The sequence below is a fragment of the Hirundo rustica genome, chromosome 7, assembly GCF_015227805.2.
Source record: "Hirundo rustica isolate bHirRus1 chromosome 7, bHirRus1.pri.v3, whole genome shotgun sequence".
In the NCBI taxonomy this organism is placed as follows: domain Eukaryota; kingdom Metazoa; phylum Chordata; class Aves; order Passeriformes; family Hirundinidae; genus Hirundo; species Hirundo rustica.
This window is the reverse complement of record NC_053456.1, coordinates 33,113,616-33,129,646: the sequence shown is the minus strand read 5'-3', so window position 1 is coordinate 33,129,646 and position 16,031 is coordinate 33,113,616. Positions and strand designations below refer to the sequence as shown.

Here is a 16,031-nt window from a genome sequence, read left to right as displayed (position 1 = left end):
AACACTTTCGGTATCAAGAGATACCTGAAAGTAACTGAGACTTGCTGAGTTTTGGGGGGCTTTTTCTTTTGGGTGAAGTTTTTTGTGTTTGGTGAGGCTTTGGGATTTTTCCTTCTGCTGGTTTGTGCTTTGTCTGGGATTTTTTTTTTGTTTGGTGTTGGGTTTTTTTCTTGTCTCAGACACAAACAAGTTGATAGGCTTGCTATGTATTTTGCCCAAAATCTCAAAAACATCCAGCAGCACAGAGGTTGCACAAATAACTAAACTGAAAATACAAGACTTTTTTTCTCCTCCACCAGAAACATGGAAGCTGAATCTTCCAGTAGCCTCAACACTCCCCAAAAATCAAGTCATAATGGAAGGCTCTCACAGGAACACGTAAAACCTCATATTCTCCCAGCCAAAATGAAGTTTTTTAAAAAAGGTATACACACGTTTATGTCAGCATGTGGAAAAACAAAGCCCACTCACCCGGAGAACATCAGTCTGTGTCCCAAGGCCTTTGGTGCACATCTCCATCACGGAGTAGGAGCAGAAGGTGACACGCACTTTGTACTGGCTGACAGCAGACAGCCACAGAGACACGTTGCTCTCCAGCTCCAGAGGAGGCACCAGGATGGATTGGTGACCTGAATATATACTGGGGAGAGGAAGCAATAGGAACATGAACATTCGATTAATTAATGCATATGGCATGTTTTAAAAGGCAAAAAAGAATGCGGCTTTGTGAGATGCGCTGCATTAGAGTAGGTATCTGGTTGAATCAAGTCAAGGGTCACTTATTTTAAGAAACATTTAACTGCTTCCTTTAGCAGTATTTCTTACTGCTTACCAGTCTTGCAGTGAACACCTTATAGGTCTTGTCAAAACATGGTTTAATCTCAAAAGACTTTAAAAGGATTTACTTAATCAATGTGAAACAGACACTGAAGTCCTTTTTTTTCCCTTGAATCTGGACACAATTTTTGTTTTAAACAAAAGTTAGATTTCATCTGATTAAATTATACATAAAAGATTATTATTAGTTGACTACTAAGCTGTCAAAGGATAGTTAATTTTTGCAATTAATTCCACTGGCAAACTTGAAGTTGCTCAAGTAACTAACTGACTTAAATGGATTTTTTTTTACCACAAAAAGCGTTTTCTGAACTACTGATAAAAAGGTTAATTTGGGTTTCTTTGTCAGGTTCACCCATGTCCATTTCCTGGGCTTCTAGGGAAGGCTGGGCACACATGAGAAGACCCAGAGCTCCAGAGCCATACCTGCACAAGCACCACAGGGCAAAGCCCAAGCCACAGTAGGGGTCCAGGCAGATGGCAATCTGTCGGGAGGGGTACAGCTCACACTGGAGCTTTATCGAGCGACATAAGGCACTTGTAGCTGCGTGTGACATCTGCAAGAGGAAAACAGGACCTCTCAGGGACCTTCTTCTGGAAAGAGGGTTTTAAATATTTCTTTACAAATGTAAAGGAATAAAACATGACTATCTCTTGTTACTGTACCTTTACTCCTGCTAATATACCAGTAGTAGACACACTGAAGTCCAAGTATGCCAACATATCTGGAGATGTAGGTCTGAAAACATTAGCCAGCTTCTTTTTAGGCATATCATCTATTTAAAATACAGAGGTAGAGGAGAGCACCACATTATTTTGGGAAACAGGCCCAGGACAAAAAATGTATCTTTACAGCATTATCATCAGATCCTCCCTATAGTTTCTGGACAGCTATTTTAACACAGTGCACAACACATCCACTCAATCAGGCAGTTGTGGTGCAGCAAAATAAATACATCATTCTTCTATTTCCATTCAACTATTTCCATTTTGGCTACCGTACCTGTATCCAAAATAGTGGGCCATGTTTTAATATCTACAGCTGCTGCAGCCTCCTTGGACCTGAGCAGTTTCATTATAGCTTGGGTGGTCAATATACATGCAGACTTACTGACCTGCAAAAGGCAAAGCATTAAGACCATTGATAAAACCAGGGAATGCTCAAAGTCATGTCATATGCATACAGATGAGATAACCAGTAACATAAAGAGATGAAGAAAATAATTTGAAATAAAGCAAAATAAATCACGACAATAAAAGACCATTTGAAATGAGTTTCTGAAGAAGTCATTACTGACTCAGCCACAGCACACTGAATACTTAATTTCTTGCTTATTTTACACCAACCGTGGCAAAGCAATTCATTAGGCTTCATCAACCATTCACCACTCCCCAGAAGCACAAGGAGAGGAATGTCTCATACCTACCTCTACAATCATTTTGACAGTGGGCAGCGTGGTAGCAAGGTTCTGTGGATGAGGTGGGCGGACAGTGATGGGAACACAGCCAGCATACAAACAGCCATAGAAAGTTGCTATCAAATCTACTCCTGGAAAGGATATTTGTGAAATTAAAGCCATTTTTATCAGATCAATAGGATGAACTCTTTCACCAAAATCAAAATACACACTGATTTATGTTATTAAGATGCAAAGATTTGTTGCAAGTGTCTCTTCAAATTAACAAGCTGTTCCGCACCCGGTTTAAAATGTTTTGCATTTAACAGCTAGCAAAAATTATTAAAATCCAGTTCATGGACAGAGCTACTTTTCTTGTGCTGTGTGATTATGGGTTTTACTGTCTGTGTTGCTTTACCTGGAGGGTAAACCAGGGCCACGTGGTCACCAACATTCAGCCGTCCCTTCTCCATCAGCGCCACTGCCACTCTCTCTGCCCTCTTGTGCAGCTGGATGCACGAGGCAGTGCTGGCTACAGTACCCTGCACAGGAGACAAGTGACAGCAGAAACCTTTAGAGGAACAGCAGAAGCTCAGTGCCTTGGACATGTGGGTATTGACATGAAAAAATGTAAACCAAAAGGATTTCTCCTGAAGACACATGAAACACCAACATACAGCGCAGTAGTTCATTAGTCCCCAGCTATATAAGACAGGTGTTCACCAACAGGAAAATTCTTTGTGCCCAAGTTTTGTGTTTCCTTTTGCAGAGTCTCTGTGTCAAGGGTAAAATGTGCCTGAACAAAGTGACCTGGGAAAGGGCTGCTTCATACTACAAAACTTCCCTCTAAACCTTCTTTACTCTCTCTGAGAAAATAAACCAGTTTAACAATAACAATGTTGAAATGTCTCAAAAGAAAAGTTAGAAAGTCTGAACTATGTCCTAAACACTTTTCGCCCTTTTGAATGAGACCTACAAATCCTTCACTTTCCAAAGACTGCTGCTGGACTTTCTGGAAGACTCCTGTCTGCAGTACAGCACAGCACAAGGCAGATCCAATTTGTCCCTGGGCTATTAGTGTCACTCTATGTGCCATGCTTTTTGAGGGCAGAGCCCAGACCAGGGCAAGGCATCAGTATCCCCTGCAGGGTGTGACAGTGCTGCTGGAAAATTTGACTCCAAAGCTGTCCCAAGGGCTCCCTGCTTAAGCTCTTGATCTTCTAATCAGGAAATCCTCCATTTCTGACTTACAATTAACCCTTGTGCTCAGGAATGAAGACAGAATCGTGGCTTCCATTAATATGACAAAAGTAGTGTTCCAGCAGGAAATGCAATTACTGCAATGTTTTAAGCTAGGCAGAATGCATACTGAAATCCCAGATGTGGAATAAACCATATGACATAAAATTCCAGAAGTGGAAAAATTCATGCTGCTTACTAACTAGCAATTTTTGTCTGCTTCATTAAAATAACCTGCAGCATTTCAGCAAAAGACTTCTAGAAGGAATTTTCTTAGACTCTAAATAATCTTTTGTTTTGGTCTCAATCTCCAAGTATGACCTGAAGTGCATCTTACCTTGGAATTCAACAAAAGAAAGAGTGGATGATCTGGAGTTGTCTGAGCTCGCCACTGAAGAACATCTGCTAAATACAGGAACTGAAAGGGAAGAAAAAGGAGACACTCAAATTCACTCAAAGTGCCTCAGGTTTATTTTCAGCAGAATATCACAGCTGATCTTCTCTCATTCTGAATAAACTAATTCAAATATTTAATAAAACCAGGACCCCAGTGTCACCTTTCTTGCCTGGTCATTGTCCTCCAGCTGGCTAACATCTCTCCCCGAGGCTTGTGCTATCCTCTTGCCAGCTACGAGGTTTCCTACAATCATCGACGCAGGACCAACATCTGCATTTTGAAAAGAACAGTGCAAAATGAGGGAAAACAACCTATGGAACAAGCACCAGTTCAGCCTGCAGGTGCCCTGTATAACACAGGCTGGCAGAACTAGCACATACTCTGGTCTCCTCACCTGGCTGTTTCTGCCGAGGCTTGGGCAGGTTGGTAACACAGGTGTGGGGACACATCAAGACGTTACACGGATGCAGAGCACCCTCCAAAAAGCGCTGCTTCGTTTCTGAAATATGAATTCCTCCGAGTGGAGCCTTTGGCAAAGTGTTGGCTGGCACCAAGGCAAGGCAGTACACACCTACTTGGTGAATGCTATCAATTGCCTTCACAGAAATAAAAAGAAACAAAAAACCATTCCACATTATCAACTGGGATATAGCTAGAGCAAGGATTTGAATTCAATTCATTTATAACATTAAAATTTTTACTTGCACCATAGTTTGCAAATAAAGGGTCCAATTCTGCACTCACTGAACTCATAGAAGCTGTGCCATGACTTCAATGGGAGCAGGAGCAGACCCAGGACTTTGCTTGTGCCCTCTATCAAGGGGATGCCACCTGCACATCAGGGATTAGGAAAGTCTCTTAAAAATGGGCAAAAAGTGCAGAGATTTTTCAAAAGCTAAAGTTATATCACAGCAAATTTAGCATGTATGGCACAATCACAAAAGCGCAGTAGAACATAAAACTCATGAAATTTAGGAGGGAAGCATCCTAAATCTTAAGGGTCTCTTTTAGCTATGACACTTCTAAAAAGAGAAACAAAAGTATTTTCTCCCAATACCAGGTACTCTCTCCAAAAAGATAAGAAAGCTGAAATTAGACAGAAACCAACTGCCTTACTCTTAAGAGCAAACTTTTAAGTTGTTCTCAGGATCCTTCCCTTCAGTTCCCTTCCGTTGTCCCCAGAGTCTTCCATAATTGATCTCTCAATTTTCACTTCCTGAGAACTGATTAATTCTAAAATCTGCAAATGCAGATCTACCATAGTTCCCCCTTCTCCTGTCCTTCATCCCCAAGGAAATACAGTAAAATAATGAGGGGAAAAAGTTTTTAATACTTCTTGTTGCAGATCTAGAATAAGGCTGCTAGTGATAAAAAGCTTTTGGGGCTGTTCTGATACTTGGCAGTACATTTGTGAATATTTTCAGAGGTAACTCTCAGTATGAAATCAGAAGTGACATGTAGCATTAACCCAAATGAAACCCATCACCCTTAGGACTTCGAGAATCCTAGTAGTAGGAAGTTAAAAAAACATTCTGAATAAAAGTCTTACTTTTTACAAAATTCTGTTAATTCTCAACCCTGAACAAATTATCTTATTACAGCTCTCTGTGGTTACATTGATAGGTTTTGCTTATGGGGGGAAAAAAAAAAAAAGCTCTGATATTCTCATTTTATGCATCAGCCTTATTCACCTGGAAAGAGAAAAGGACAGACTGACTACCTGTAGAACCCTGCTCATCCACTGAAAACTATCCTCCTCTGAGGCGTCAGGCCGTTGCTCTGCCACAAGCACTATCCGATCATCATGCAAAACGGGCACAGAAAACACTGCTATCCTAAAACACAAAGGACAGAAGAATGATAGGATGCAACACACGGTGAACAGAGCATGGCTCATCCTCACATGGGAATGGCTGCAACCTCTCATGGCGCTGTTTCACACACACAAGCACTGTTCATGCCAGATATCACAAAATCACAGAAAAATTTAGAACATGTGGGTTCCTTGCTGTAATTGATTTCTCCTGGGGGTCAGGTGGATTTACAGTCACCCATGTAGCACATGTCTGATAGGCAAGTTCCATACATGTAGGGGGTGTGCAACCTTGCCTATCGAACTTCACCATGCACACTAGACTTGTAGCCCCTACATACAGTATCCCATCTGGAAGACAACTAGGCCAAGTTACTGACCACCAGATGCTTTGCACTGAAAAATACCTAACTTCCATCAGGGAAGTACCTTAGTCCTAAGCTTGCCTCTTCTAGGATAAAATATTAATAATGCCTCAGCTTGGACTGGTCCCAGTCTGAACCCTGAGAGACTCCACTTGTCATTGATTTTCATCTGGACATTGAGCCATGGACCACTGAAGAGCACTCAGGTTGGTGATACAACACACTGTCTTGGAGGGTCCTTCAGCAGCCTAGTTTGTTCTTTTGAACAGGCTGCACAGTCCCTCCCACAGCCAACCAAAAGGCTCAGGGGCCAGAAGTGTTTTACATCTGGCATATGAGCTTCTTTTGAGTGTCTTAAGAGAAGCTCTGAAAGACGTCTTAAACAGACACTTTAAGATCTACCTTTATACTGCATGAAAGTAATTTAAAATCTATTATGCATGAAGCAGGGTGTCAATATTTGTCTTTCAAGTTAGCAGGAACAACCAAATTCACAACCTAGAGCAACAAAGGCCAATCAGCAGTGTTGAAGTTTTTCACTCACCTTCCCCGATAGACAAACTTCATGGGTTCAACTGCCAACGCGGTGGCTACCACATCATCTGCATTGTGCCTGCGGCCACTAACTGTCATCAAGCCATCCAATTTTCCTACCACAAACACCAAATAGTCCTGAAAAGAAGGAAGGATCAGAAACAGAGCAGAAAAACCTCCTCACTCCTGGCAATACATGCCTGACTCAAGCCAACAATACTTTCAAGATCTATAGAAGGTCAGTGCCCGGACAGAAAGTGCTGATAAATTCAGGGGCATCACTTTAGAGATGGGAGTCAGGACAAAGTAGGGCCCTGAGGGCTTGTTCACACTTACAGGACCCACAAAGCCGAGCAATCCTGTTCTTGTGAAGGGCTGGTCTGATACAGGAATGCCAGCTGCCGTCACTGGGATGGCCTGGAAGAACACAGAAGCATTCAGACACTCACTGGACTGATAAGGACTTTCACTCCTTTACTGCCAGAATACATGAAATGGGGTACCACTGCAAGGAAAAATACGGGCAGAGAGATTGAAATGCCTTCAGGTAACTACACATAAGACCACTGTGTTAATTCAGAGCTAAGATAAATTTAAATGCTCACACAGGCACTGCATTGGGCTGTGGAATACAGAAGCAGCTGACTGACTACAGATAACACTTGGTATTTTTGGTTCTAAGAAAAAGAATGTTTTGTTGTGATTCTATGAGTGAATCAAAGTGTACCTGGCATGGGCCTTTTTCTGACTAACTGAAAAACCAAACCAAATCAAACAATAAAACACACGCGCGCGCACACACACACACACACACACACACAAAAGGAATTAGACTTTAAGGAATAAAAGTCTATTTGCAAGAAGAAATATTAGAAATGTAACAATTACAAAGAAATCCAAACCTCAAATACATTCTTGGTGATTCCGAGGAGGCCAAAATATGCTGTCCCAGTTGCTCCTGAATTCACACATATTTCTCCAACCTCATCAGCTTTACACAGATAAGGAGTCCCATCCACCTTTACAACACACATGCTGGCTGCACAGAGAAGAACACAGAATCACAGTGTTAGTCTGCTCCAGCAGCTGACACAGGTGGTGCTCTGCCACTGATAGATAAAGATTTTAGCATCAAATATTCATCAGCTACAGCAAAAACACAGCATGTAAGAGAGCTCACTTTAGCTTCTTGACAGCCTGTGCAATCTGTTCTCCAAGATTAAGTTCACAAATGCAATGCTTTTTTCTTACAGCGCTTCACAGCCTCCACATCAGCTGCAGCTGAATCCGAAGCACAATGGACTGAGGGATTTTAAGACTCAAGATCAAGAAAGGAATCAATAAATCTGCCCAGGTCAATATAAAATAAATATGGCAAAGCCAACTCTGCTGCCTGCATGGACCAAAGACTGCTAGTAAAATAGAATTGTGGGTACATTTTCAAACCTTAGAGAAATCTTCCAATTGCCAACATCCTAGGTCTGAACAGGTGAGACAATCATTCACCCTACCAATAGATCAACCTTTAAATTATCTTGGTTTCATAAACATTACCTATTAGAACAACTAGCAGTTCTATTGGAACCATGGAATCGTAACCTTGGGTGACTAAGTAAAGAGATGCTACTCAAATTCTGGTACAGTTTCTGGATATTATTTGTGTGAACTAGATGCCTGGAATTAAAATCTACGGTATGAACTACCTATCAGTCATGCAAAGCCCCATATTTTGCAATTTAGGAGGGAAAAATAATAAAACTCAGTGGTCAACTGGAACTGAGGAAATCGTTTATTACTACAGGAAAGAACTTGAGCAAACATCAGAACTCTGTATGTAACACTAAACAACGATGCAAAGAGAAGTGTTAATAACTGGAGAAAGCACGGTTTGTGGGCATTAACAGATTTACAGCCCTCACTGCATTCACAAACATGGAAAAACCAACGGATCAGCCTGCAGTCCCTAAATGATGTTCCGTCCATGAAGCCAAAAGACAATCCTATCACCCTGATCAAGTAAAAAAAACAATACTTACCAGTAACCAATGTATGATACAGGTAGTCTACAGGTACATTCTAACAGCAGGCACAGCTCTGTGCTGCCAGGTTATACTGCAAGGCTGCCCTTCTGCAGTATCTGTGGAGCCTCTACTCTTGCTTCTCCTCCTTTTCCTGCTTCATGTGTGACATACAAGAGAGTGCATCTACCACCATTTCAGTCTCTCTCAACAGCATTGCATCTGAAAAAGAATTAAAGAGAAAGGAAAAGCAGATGGGACAGGAATGTACATGTGGACTGCACATCACGAAGAACACGGATTCCAGCTAAGAAAGCTTTCTTTCTTCAAATGAGTCCACATGTACATTCTGACAGATGGTGACTCGCAGCAGTCGAACCTGCCAAGGAGATGAGAATCCTGCTGTGCAAAGGACGACGCTGACGCCCCGCCAAAGACTGGATTCAGCTCTGGATGTTTCAAGACTAGCACAGCAGGAATGCAAGAAGAATGCCAGGGACCTGCACAGCAGAAAGCTGTGACCAAAGGTAATGATGAGGGTCAGGAAGTGCTCTCTTGTTCCCTTTCCAGCATTTCATAGTGGATCCACAGACAATGGCTACTCTTGCATTACAGTCTTTAGCAAGAATTTCTCTTCTAGAAGCAAGAAGCCTTAGGAAAAATACTAAACTGCCAGGATAAAATGCCTCCAGAATCACTGTGGAAGGTATTTCCAGGGTTTCCAGGGAAACCTCATCCTTAAGAAAAACAGCATACGGGGATATCAAATGCAGACCTGAATCTCTTCCTACTCCTCTTTAAAGGGCAATAGGCATAAAGCATGCCAACTTCCTAGATGAGGATGAACATAAATCTAGGCTCTAGAGGTAAGCATGAGCACCTAAAGTGTAACATTTAAACTGGAAGAAAACATCTCATCCCAAGTGCGCACTGGCACAAGTCTCTGAGAGTTGTTCTGCAGTGGCTTTTGTGCCACTGTGTGACGGACTGAAGCCCTGAGGAACAGACAACTGATGAATATGACAAATTCTAAGGGCTGGAAAAGAGGTGGAGTTAACCCACAATCTAAGGAAAAAGACTGAAAACTTCAGCAAGTTGTTCTGTAACAACTCTTTCCACAGAGGTAAAGGAACCAGATCCCTCTGCAGTGAAGATGCTTTGCAGTAATTACCAGAACCTAGGCAAATGTTTGCTGAGACATGGACAGAGGAAACAATGAAACACAAGACATCCATGGGCTGGAGACAATGTGCGCATCCTACATTTAGGAAATTGGAACCATCTCCCTAAACTTTGAGAAAAGATACTGAATGCAGTTGCAATCCAGAACATGATTCTGTTCATTGCAGAAGATCATCTTGCCAAAGCCCAAGATTTGGTATCAAACAAGTTTTCTGCCTGAGTGTAAGAAAGTAGCTGATGCAGCAGCAGCACTGTTTCTAGGAACCAGCCTTTGTATGATTAGAGGCCCTAGGGATCTAGAACTTTCATATTCAAGAGTGTTAGCTCTTGTCAAAGAAAGGATCCTGGTGAAAGAATGGAAAGGATTAGTTGGGAAGTAGAAGGGAGACAAACTTAACTGCAGTTAACATATCCCCTAAGCAACATATCCAGGCTCAAACTGAAGGTATAATATGCTTCCAAGATGACAGATAACATGGCAATCACATTCCAGTTGATGTGAAAGTTGGAGGCTGAGAATGGGCAGAAGAAAAGAGGTTTGGCATTCTCCCTACCATCTTTACCAGACCAGTTTGAAGAAATGAACTGAATATTGTGAGATGCCAAATTTAGCAATGCCAGTCCCAGACAGAAACGATGCAAAATAGCCCAAGACGGTCCACAGGTGGAGTAAAACATCATTCCCCCAGGACAGGATTCCACCAGAATGCATACCAGATTTTCTCTTAGGAATTCCCATGCTATCTTTGAGGGGAAGATTTCTCTGTGGATGCTGGCACTCCCCTTGAGTGTGATGTGCCCTTGTGATGGGCATTCATGGTAGATAATGAACGTGAAGGGAATGTGCCATCAAGAATGGCCTATGGGTTAAACAGCAGTGACACGTGACCCTGGTGCTGATGGCTCCGTTGAATAAGAACCCCTGAGCAGGAGGGCTCAGCATCTCAGAAAAAAAAAGTAAGATCTGAAGAAAAGGAGAGTGTGAGTGGACATTTTATCCGTGACCTTTTAACCAGGTAGATTCTGAATAAAGCATGCCAGAGATCTTCACAGGTGATGGGATCAAAACCATTTGGCTCAACCATTTCCAAATCAAATTCAGGTATGTGAGCTCCTATGTCACAAAGTATTTGAAAGGCTAGGGCAGGCTTCCACGTTCAGTGGGGATGAGAAGATGGAACAAAGCCTTCAGAAAGAAAAACAAACCCAAAAGCAGATCAAGACTCATCAGTCAGCAGAGGGGCAATGAACAGGTGGTGGTATGTTCTCTCCTGTATGCCAAACACCAAGCCAGACTGGACAAGAGCACACCCTCCATGAGTACTACACAGGAAAAAGCATAAATCTTACCAAGTAAGGCACAAGTATCTCCACTGTTAGAATGTACATGCAGACTCATTTGAAACTAAGTCATTCATTTACTTAAGCCATTCATTTTTTTCATTTAGCACACCACTGTAAATAGCTGCTGGTCTTTTGAATTCTTTCGTACTCTAGAGGATTTTTTAAGAGACAAAAATTATCAATTATCCTTTATAATGAAATCTATCACATATATTCTGACTTAAGGAATGTACAGAGAAATTTCTGGTGGAATTCTTAGAACGTGGATAAATTGAACCAAATCTGCCCCTGATTCTGACAGCTCAAAGCTAATCAGAGTTTTAAGGAGTTATGAATTAAGTTGCCCAAATTCTGCTTAACCTACAAGTAGTTTTACCACTTACTACTGTATTTTCAAATAGCAACAGCCATCAATTACAAGTCATATCACTCTGAAGCACTTAGTAGTATGCATTTAACTGTTCTCCCCTCCCAAAGACAAGTCACTTGATGCTCCTTACTCGTGTAGAAAGTTATGGTAGTGTTATCACTGCATGCCAGTGGCCCCCTAATCCAGAATGGTCCCCTAGATTTGCCAGACAATGCTCCAAGGAATTTTGACAAAGGAGAAGGGTTTTTTCACAGATCCCTCTGACTGCTCAATCAGGCATTTCCCAAGGACAGAGACATGTTTTTCGACAACCCATAATGAGGTGAAATTACTTAGCCATAAGCAAACAGGGAACTTTTCCAACATCCTGAGGCAGACTTGAAGCTGCCACTGAGCAGATGCTCTGTGGAGAATTAACCCAGGGGACTTATAACTCCAACAATTGAATATGAAGAGTACCTGCAGACAGCTTTGTGCCTTAGTGTAGCCAAGCATGCCTTGCTGTGAGAGCAAGCCTACAGCAAGGCCAGGAGCATCCCTGGGTAGGTTTTGCATGGCCTGGTTTTTGGTAGCAAGGGGGCCATTGAGGGGGAGCCACATGAGATAAACTGATACAAGGAAAGATTTCAATTAATCCTGCATCTAATACCACTTTTTTGAACAACAGCAACATTGAGTTTAAGCTCAGTCAGTTCACCAAAGGGTTCATGACTACCTGAAGGGCTTTCAAACTTGCTCCCTTCATGTCCCTGTGTCTAACCTATAATCTAAGGAAAACACTGGGAGCACAGCTGAATTTCAGCGAGGCTTCAAAGGGACAGCAGTAATGTGGACACCCCAAACAGACAGCAGTAGCAGCACATGCCATCTGTATTTTAGTCGAAGCAGAAAAATCACTCTTTTTTTGAGACACTGATGCCAGCCCCAGAATCAGAGAATTGATTAGGTTGGAAAAGACCTTTAAGATCAAGTCCAACTGTGAGGCTGAAGTTACAACTGCCTTTCTTGGAAATTATTATGGACTTTTAAACCAACTTCAAATTATCTTAATACAAAACAAAAACTTCAAAGAAGCTACACAACAACCACGTGACTTCTCTGCTTCATTTTGGTATAAAGTGCAGAGCTTTTGCTCAGTCTTCAGCAGAAAGAAGCTATACTGAATTTAAGTTCAATAACAACAACTGAACCATTGACTGCAGGAGTGACAAAGGGCTTCTGGAGATAATAAGGAAAATTAAACAAGACCAATGAGACTTGGACACAATGGATAAATTTTTATCAGCAGAGCGGGAAGTGGTCTACCTCGTCTTATTTGTATCAGGGACTTTGGTGCACAGAGAAGAGGTTGTTGCTGAAATCACACAAGCTGAGTCCCCACTTTGCCTGTTCTACAGACAGCAGGGCTTTAGAACCACAGCTCTGCAAGGCAGGAAGTTCATAAGGAGACCAAGAATAGCAAAGACAAAGGTGCCAAAGGCATGACCAGAATCTATCTGGTTCTTTGGTAACTACATAATAAACTTGACGAGTGAGGAGAGTTAAAAAAAAAAATCTGTGTTTCATCCTCTCCAAGCACACCAGAGCAGATCAGGACAGGGCCTGAAGCTAGTAGTAGAGACAGTGCCATAGGACCTTACAGTGCCAGCCCAAAAGCTGGAGTAGATGGCACCAAGTGTCCAATCCTTCATTGCACCGTTCATGGTCTTAGGTCTGGTTTGGCACCCTAACTTTACTAACCTTCTTCAGAGTGCTCTCATCTCCAAATGCAGCTGGGTCTCAAATGAGAACAAGGATGAGACAAAATCCCTTTGCTTCAATTAACTGGCTGAGGAACAATACCCAGCTCTACCTGATTCAGGAATCACAGTGTTGCCAACAGATGTCATTAGGAAATAGGTTAATCCAGGTTACTCCTGATCACTTTCTTGTTCTCCATAGGCATGAGAAAATAGTTTCTAGAATTAGTTGTTCCATCACCTTTGCAGGGTTTGAGATGAGGTCCCTTTCAACTGAAATATTCTATTCTATTCTAGTGTAGTCTAGTCTAGTCTATTCCATTCCACTACATTACATTCCATTCCAAAACCAACTCTGCAACGAGCCAGAAGCATTTGCCCATAACCAAAATCTACAGTCATTCAGATTGTGCATGAAACTCTAATCCATCATGTGTTTAGGTAATATGTCAAAACATAACTCATACTACCTTACAGGTATTTAATATTTATTTATTCCATGCACACAAGTGTAATAGTAAAGATAACTTATGTGGAATATGCTGCAACCAGCACAAAATGCTTTCCTACCTCCAGGCATAATCTGCCCGACATCCTGCACAGTTAACACTGACAACTTCTCCTCCGTATCCACTCTGATCACGCCGAAACTCAGACAATTCATGGATAACACTGCTTTTCCTGGAGGGGGGCCACCCAGTTCAGAAGGTCTGGAAGACAGAAAGTCCAGCTAGATATGAATCAACAGACCAACACTGGTAATAGGGTCAGTAAAAACATTGTGCTGGTTTCTCAGGCTCGGTAGGGTTAAGAAAAAGAATAGTTTCTCACTTTGAACAAACAAGAGTTCAAGACTTATACAGTAACTAAATTAAGAAAGAGCTAAAACAAAGCTCTATAAAAATTTCTAAGTTTTTTGTTTCAAGTTTTCTTGAAGGTGACTTTCTGAAAAAGCACATTCTGATCAGAACTGCTATCAAAAAATTACAGCACATCCCATCCATATATCTATTAATAATTAATTTCCTTTTCTCAGAGCATCCACTGCTATCTCCAGAAATCCAATGGTATTTTTCTGACCAGTTAAAACCAATTTTTTTTAGGCCCCTGTTTACAAATCATCATAGATAAGCAATTGATTGAGGATTCACCATCTTCTTCCTCCCAAATAAGTAAGTCTTGTTTTGAAGGCATTTTAAAAGGCCCTCCAATAACTTCAGTGAGGATGAGACCACACTTTCCCAAAGCATGAAATAAACACTTTCTGCCTGACTAGTCTTAGAAAATATTAAACTTTTTAAAGAAACCAAACAAAAATCACCCATTCTTCAGTGAAGGCAACACCTGTGGGCTTCTTATTTCCTCTGCCTAGGTTTTTGGGCACCTCTATTTGGGTCATAGTATTTTCTGACTATCAGCTTAACGTGAGATTCCCCATCCCTGGAAGTGTTTAAGGCCAGGCTGGATGGGGCTTGGAGCAACCTGGTGTAGTGGAAGGTGTCCCTGCCCATGGCAGGGGGTTTGAACCCCTTCCAACCCAAAGCATTCTGTGATTCTATGACACATTTCAATAGTCAAGAAAAGCTTCAGTTTACTTCTCAGAAAAGGAATTACCTGCGAATAGCAACAGTTAGTGCCTCTGAAGAGCTAGCACAGGGACAGATTACTTCTGGTCTCAAACCTCTGGATTGAAATACATTCAGGAATGCATCACAGGAAGATATTGACCCTAGAAAGAACCAACACATAATTAGAAACATTTTTCTAAGAGCAGGAAAGCTTGAGCTGCTGGAATTCAAAGTCTGTGCTCACTCTCAGCTCAGTTATATAAATACTGTTGCATTCATGTACAAACCGAATACTCTTTCAAACTGTCTGAAAGGCATTCCAGTTTACTGTAAGAGAGTAGATTTGGAAAAAGAGCTCCTAGTGAATAACAGCTACACTGAATGAAATTCCCAACTGCATACTCCTCCTCTGGCAGCACTCACCAGCACTTAGTATCATGGAAAGTCCTTCAGGGATCAGGGTAACTTTATGTCAACTTCTTATTGTTGATCTGATTGTTTCTTCCACTTGACACTTAAATATCAAACGTTTCTGACATACCTTCACAATTCTGTCAGGCCTCTAGCACTTAGCCCCAAGTGGATTATATCTACATTTATATCTCATAGGTACCAGTTCAATTAATAGAAGAGTATAGGACTTATGAAAACATGAAGTTCAAAAAATGAATTTACACTGGTAAATATAGCCAAACAGCAATAAAAAAGCAGTGGCATCACTGGCACACAAATAGTGTTTTACTACAGAACAAACTGCTTAACTCCCCAAGCATCAGCTCTGACACAGGGCTTACAACAAACAGAATCTTGGCAAGATGGACACTCAGGAAACGCATCCATACTCACATGGATTGGCTCCATCTGCCACTATTAACATCCGTAAGGAGCTCAGGCTGACATCTCTCTGATCCCTCTGAGCCAAAAGTGACCAGTGCATATCACGGGATTTTACTACTGCTACACGGGCTGGAAATGAAAACAATCATTATGCTGCATGTGCAGAACAAAATAAAGACCAATTTATGTAAAATTATGTAAACATTCTTGTGTATTTACACAAACTTATGAAGCTACACACAAAATTTATGACCCTACAAATGTAGAAAGCAAATACAAACGCCAAATATTCAACTGCTATAACATGTATACTCAATATATCCAGATGGACTTGATCACAGAATTTGCATGTTTGCTATAAATTCAAGTATTAAGAAGCACAGTTTCTTTA

At 41.4% G+C, this 16,031-nt stretch overlaps 1 protein-coding gene across 5 annotated transcripts in view; it reads right to left on the bottom strand.

The window, feature by feature from the left end:
* Positions 1–16,031, bottom strand: part of DIP2A (disco interacting protein 2 homolog A) — a 91,098-nt gene that overhangs the window by 21,595 nt on the left and 53,472 nt on the right. For 3 of the 5 annotated variants that reach the window (XM_040069191.1, XM_040069195.1, XM_040069196.1), the window contains 16 exons: positions 15,650–15,769; positions 14,850–14,964; positions 13,806–13,945; positions 7,485–7,621; positions 6,919–6,999; positions 6,593–6,720; positions 5,591–5,705; positions 4,265–4,466; positions 4,031–4,140; positions 3,811–3,891; positions 2,653–2,776; positions 2,265–2,386; positions 1,841–1,952; positions 1,504–1,613; positions 1,264–1,394; positions 472–640 (listed from right to left, as the gene is read on the bottom strand). In XM_040069191.1, the coding sequence (XP_039925125.1) occupies positions 472–640; positions 1,264–1,394; positions 1,504–1,613; positions 1,841–1,952; positions 2,265–2,386; positions 2,653–2,776; positions 3,811–3,891; positions 4,031–4,140; positions 4,265–4,466; positions 5,591–5,705; positions 6,593–6,720; positions 6,919–6,999; positions 7,485–7,621; positions 13,806–13,945; positions 14,850–14,964; positions 15,650–15,769 (1,997 nt within the window). Of the gene's footprint in view, positions 1–471; positions 641–1,263; positions 1,395–1,503; positions 1,614–1,840; positions 1,953–2,264; positions 2,387–2,652; positions 2,777–3,810; positions 3,892–4,030; positions 4,141–4,264; positions 4,467–5,590; positions 5,706–6,588; positions 6,721–6,918; positions 7,000–7,484; positions 7,622–13,805; positions 13,946–14,849; positions 14,965–15,649; positions 15,770–16,031 lie in introns of those variants that run through there. The other 2 variants (XM_040069192.1, XM_040069197.1) reach the window with 2 other exon arrangements.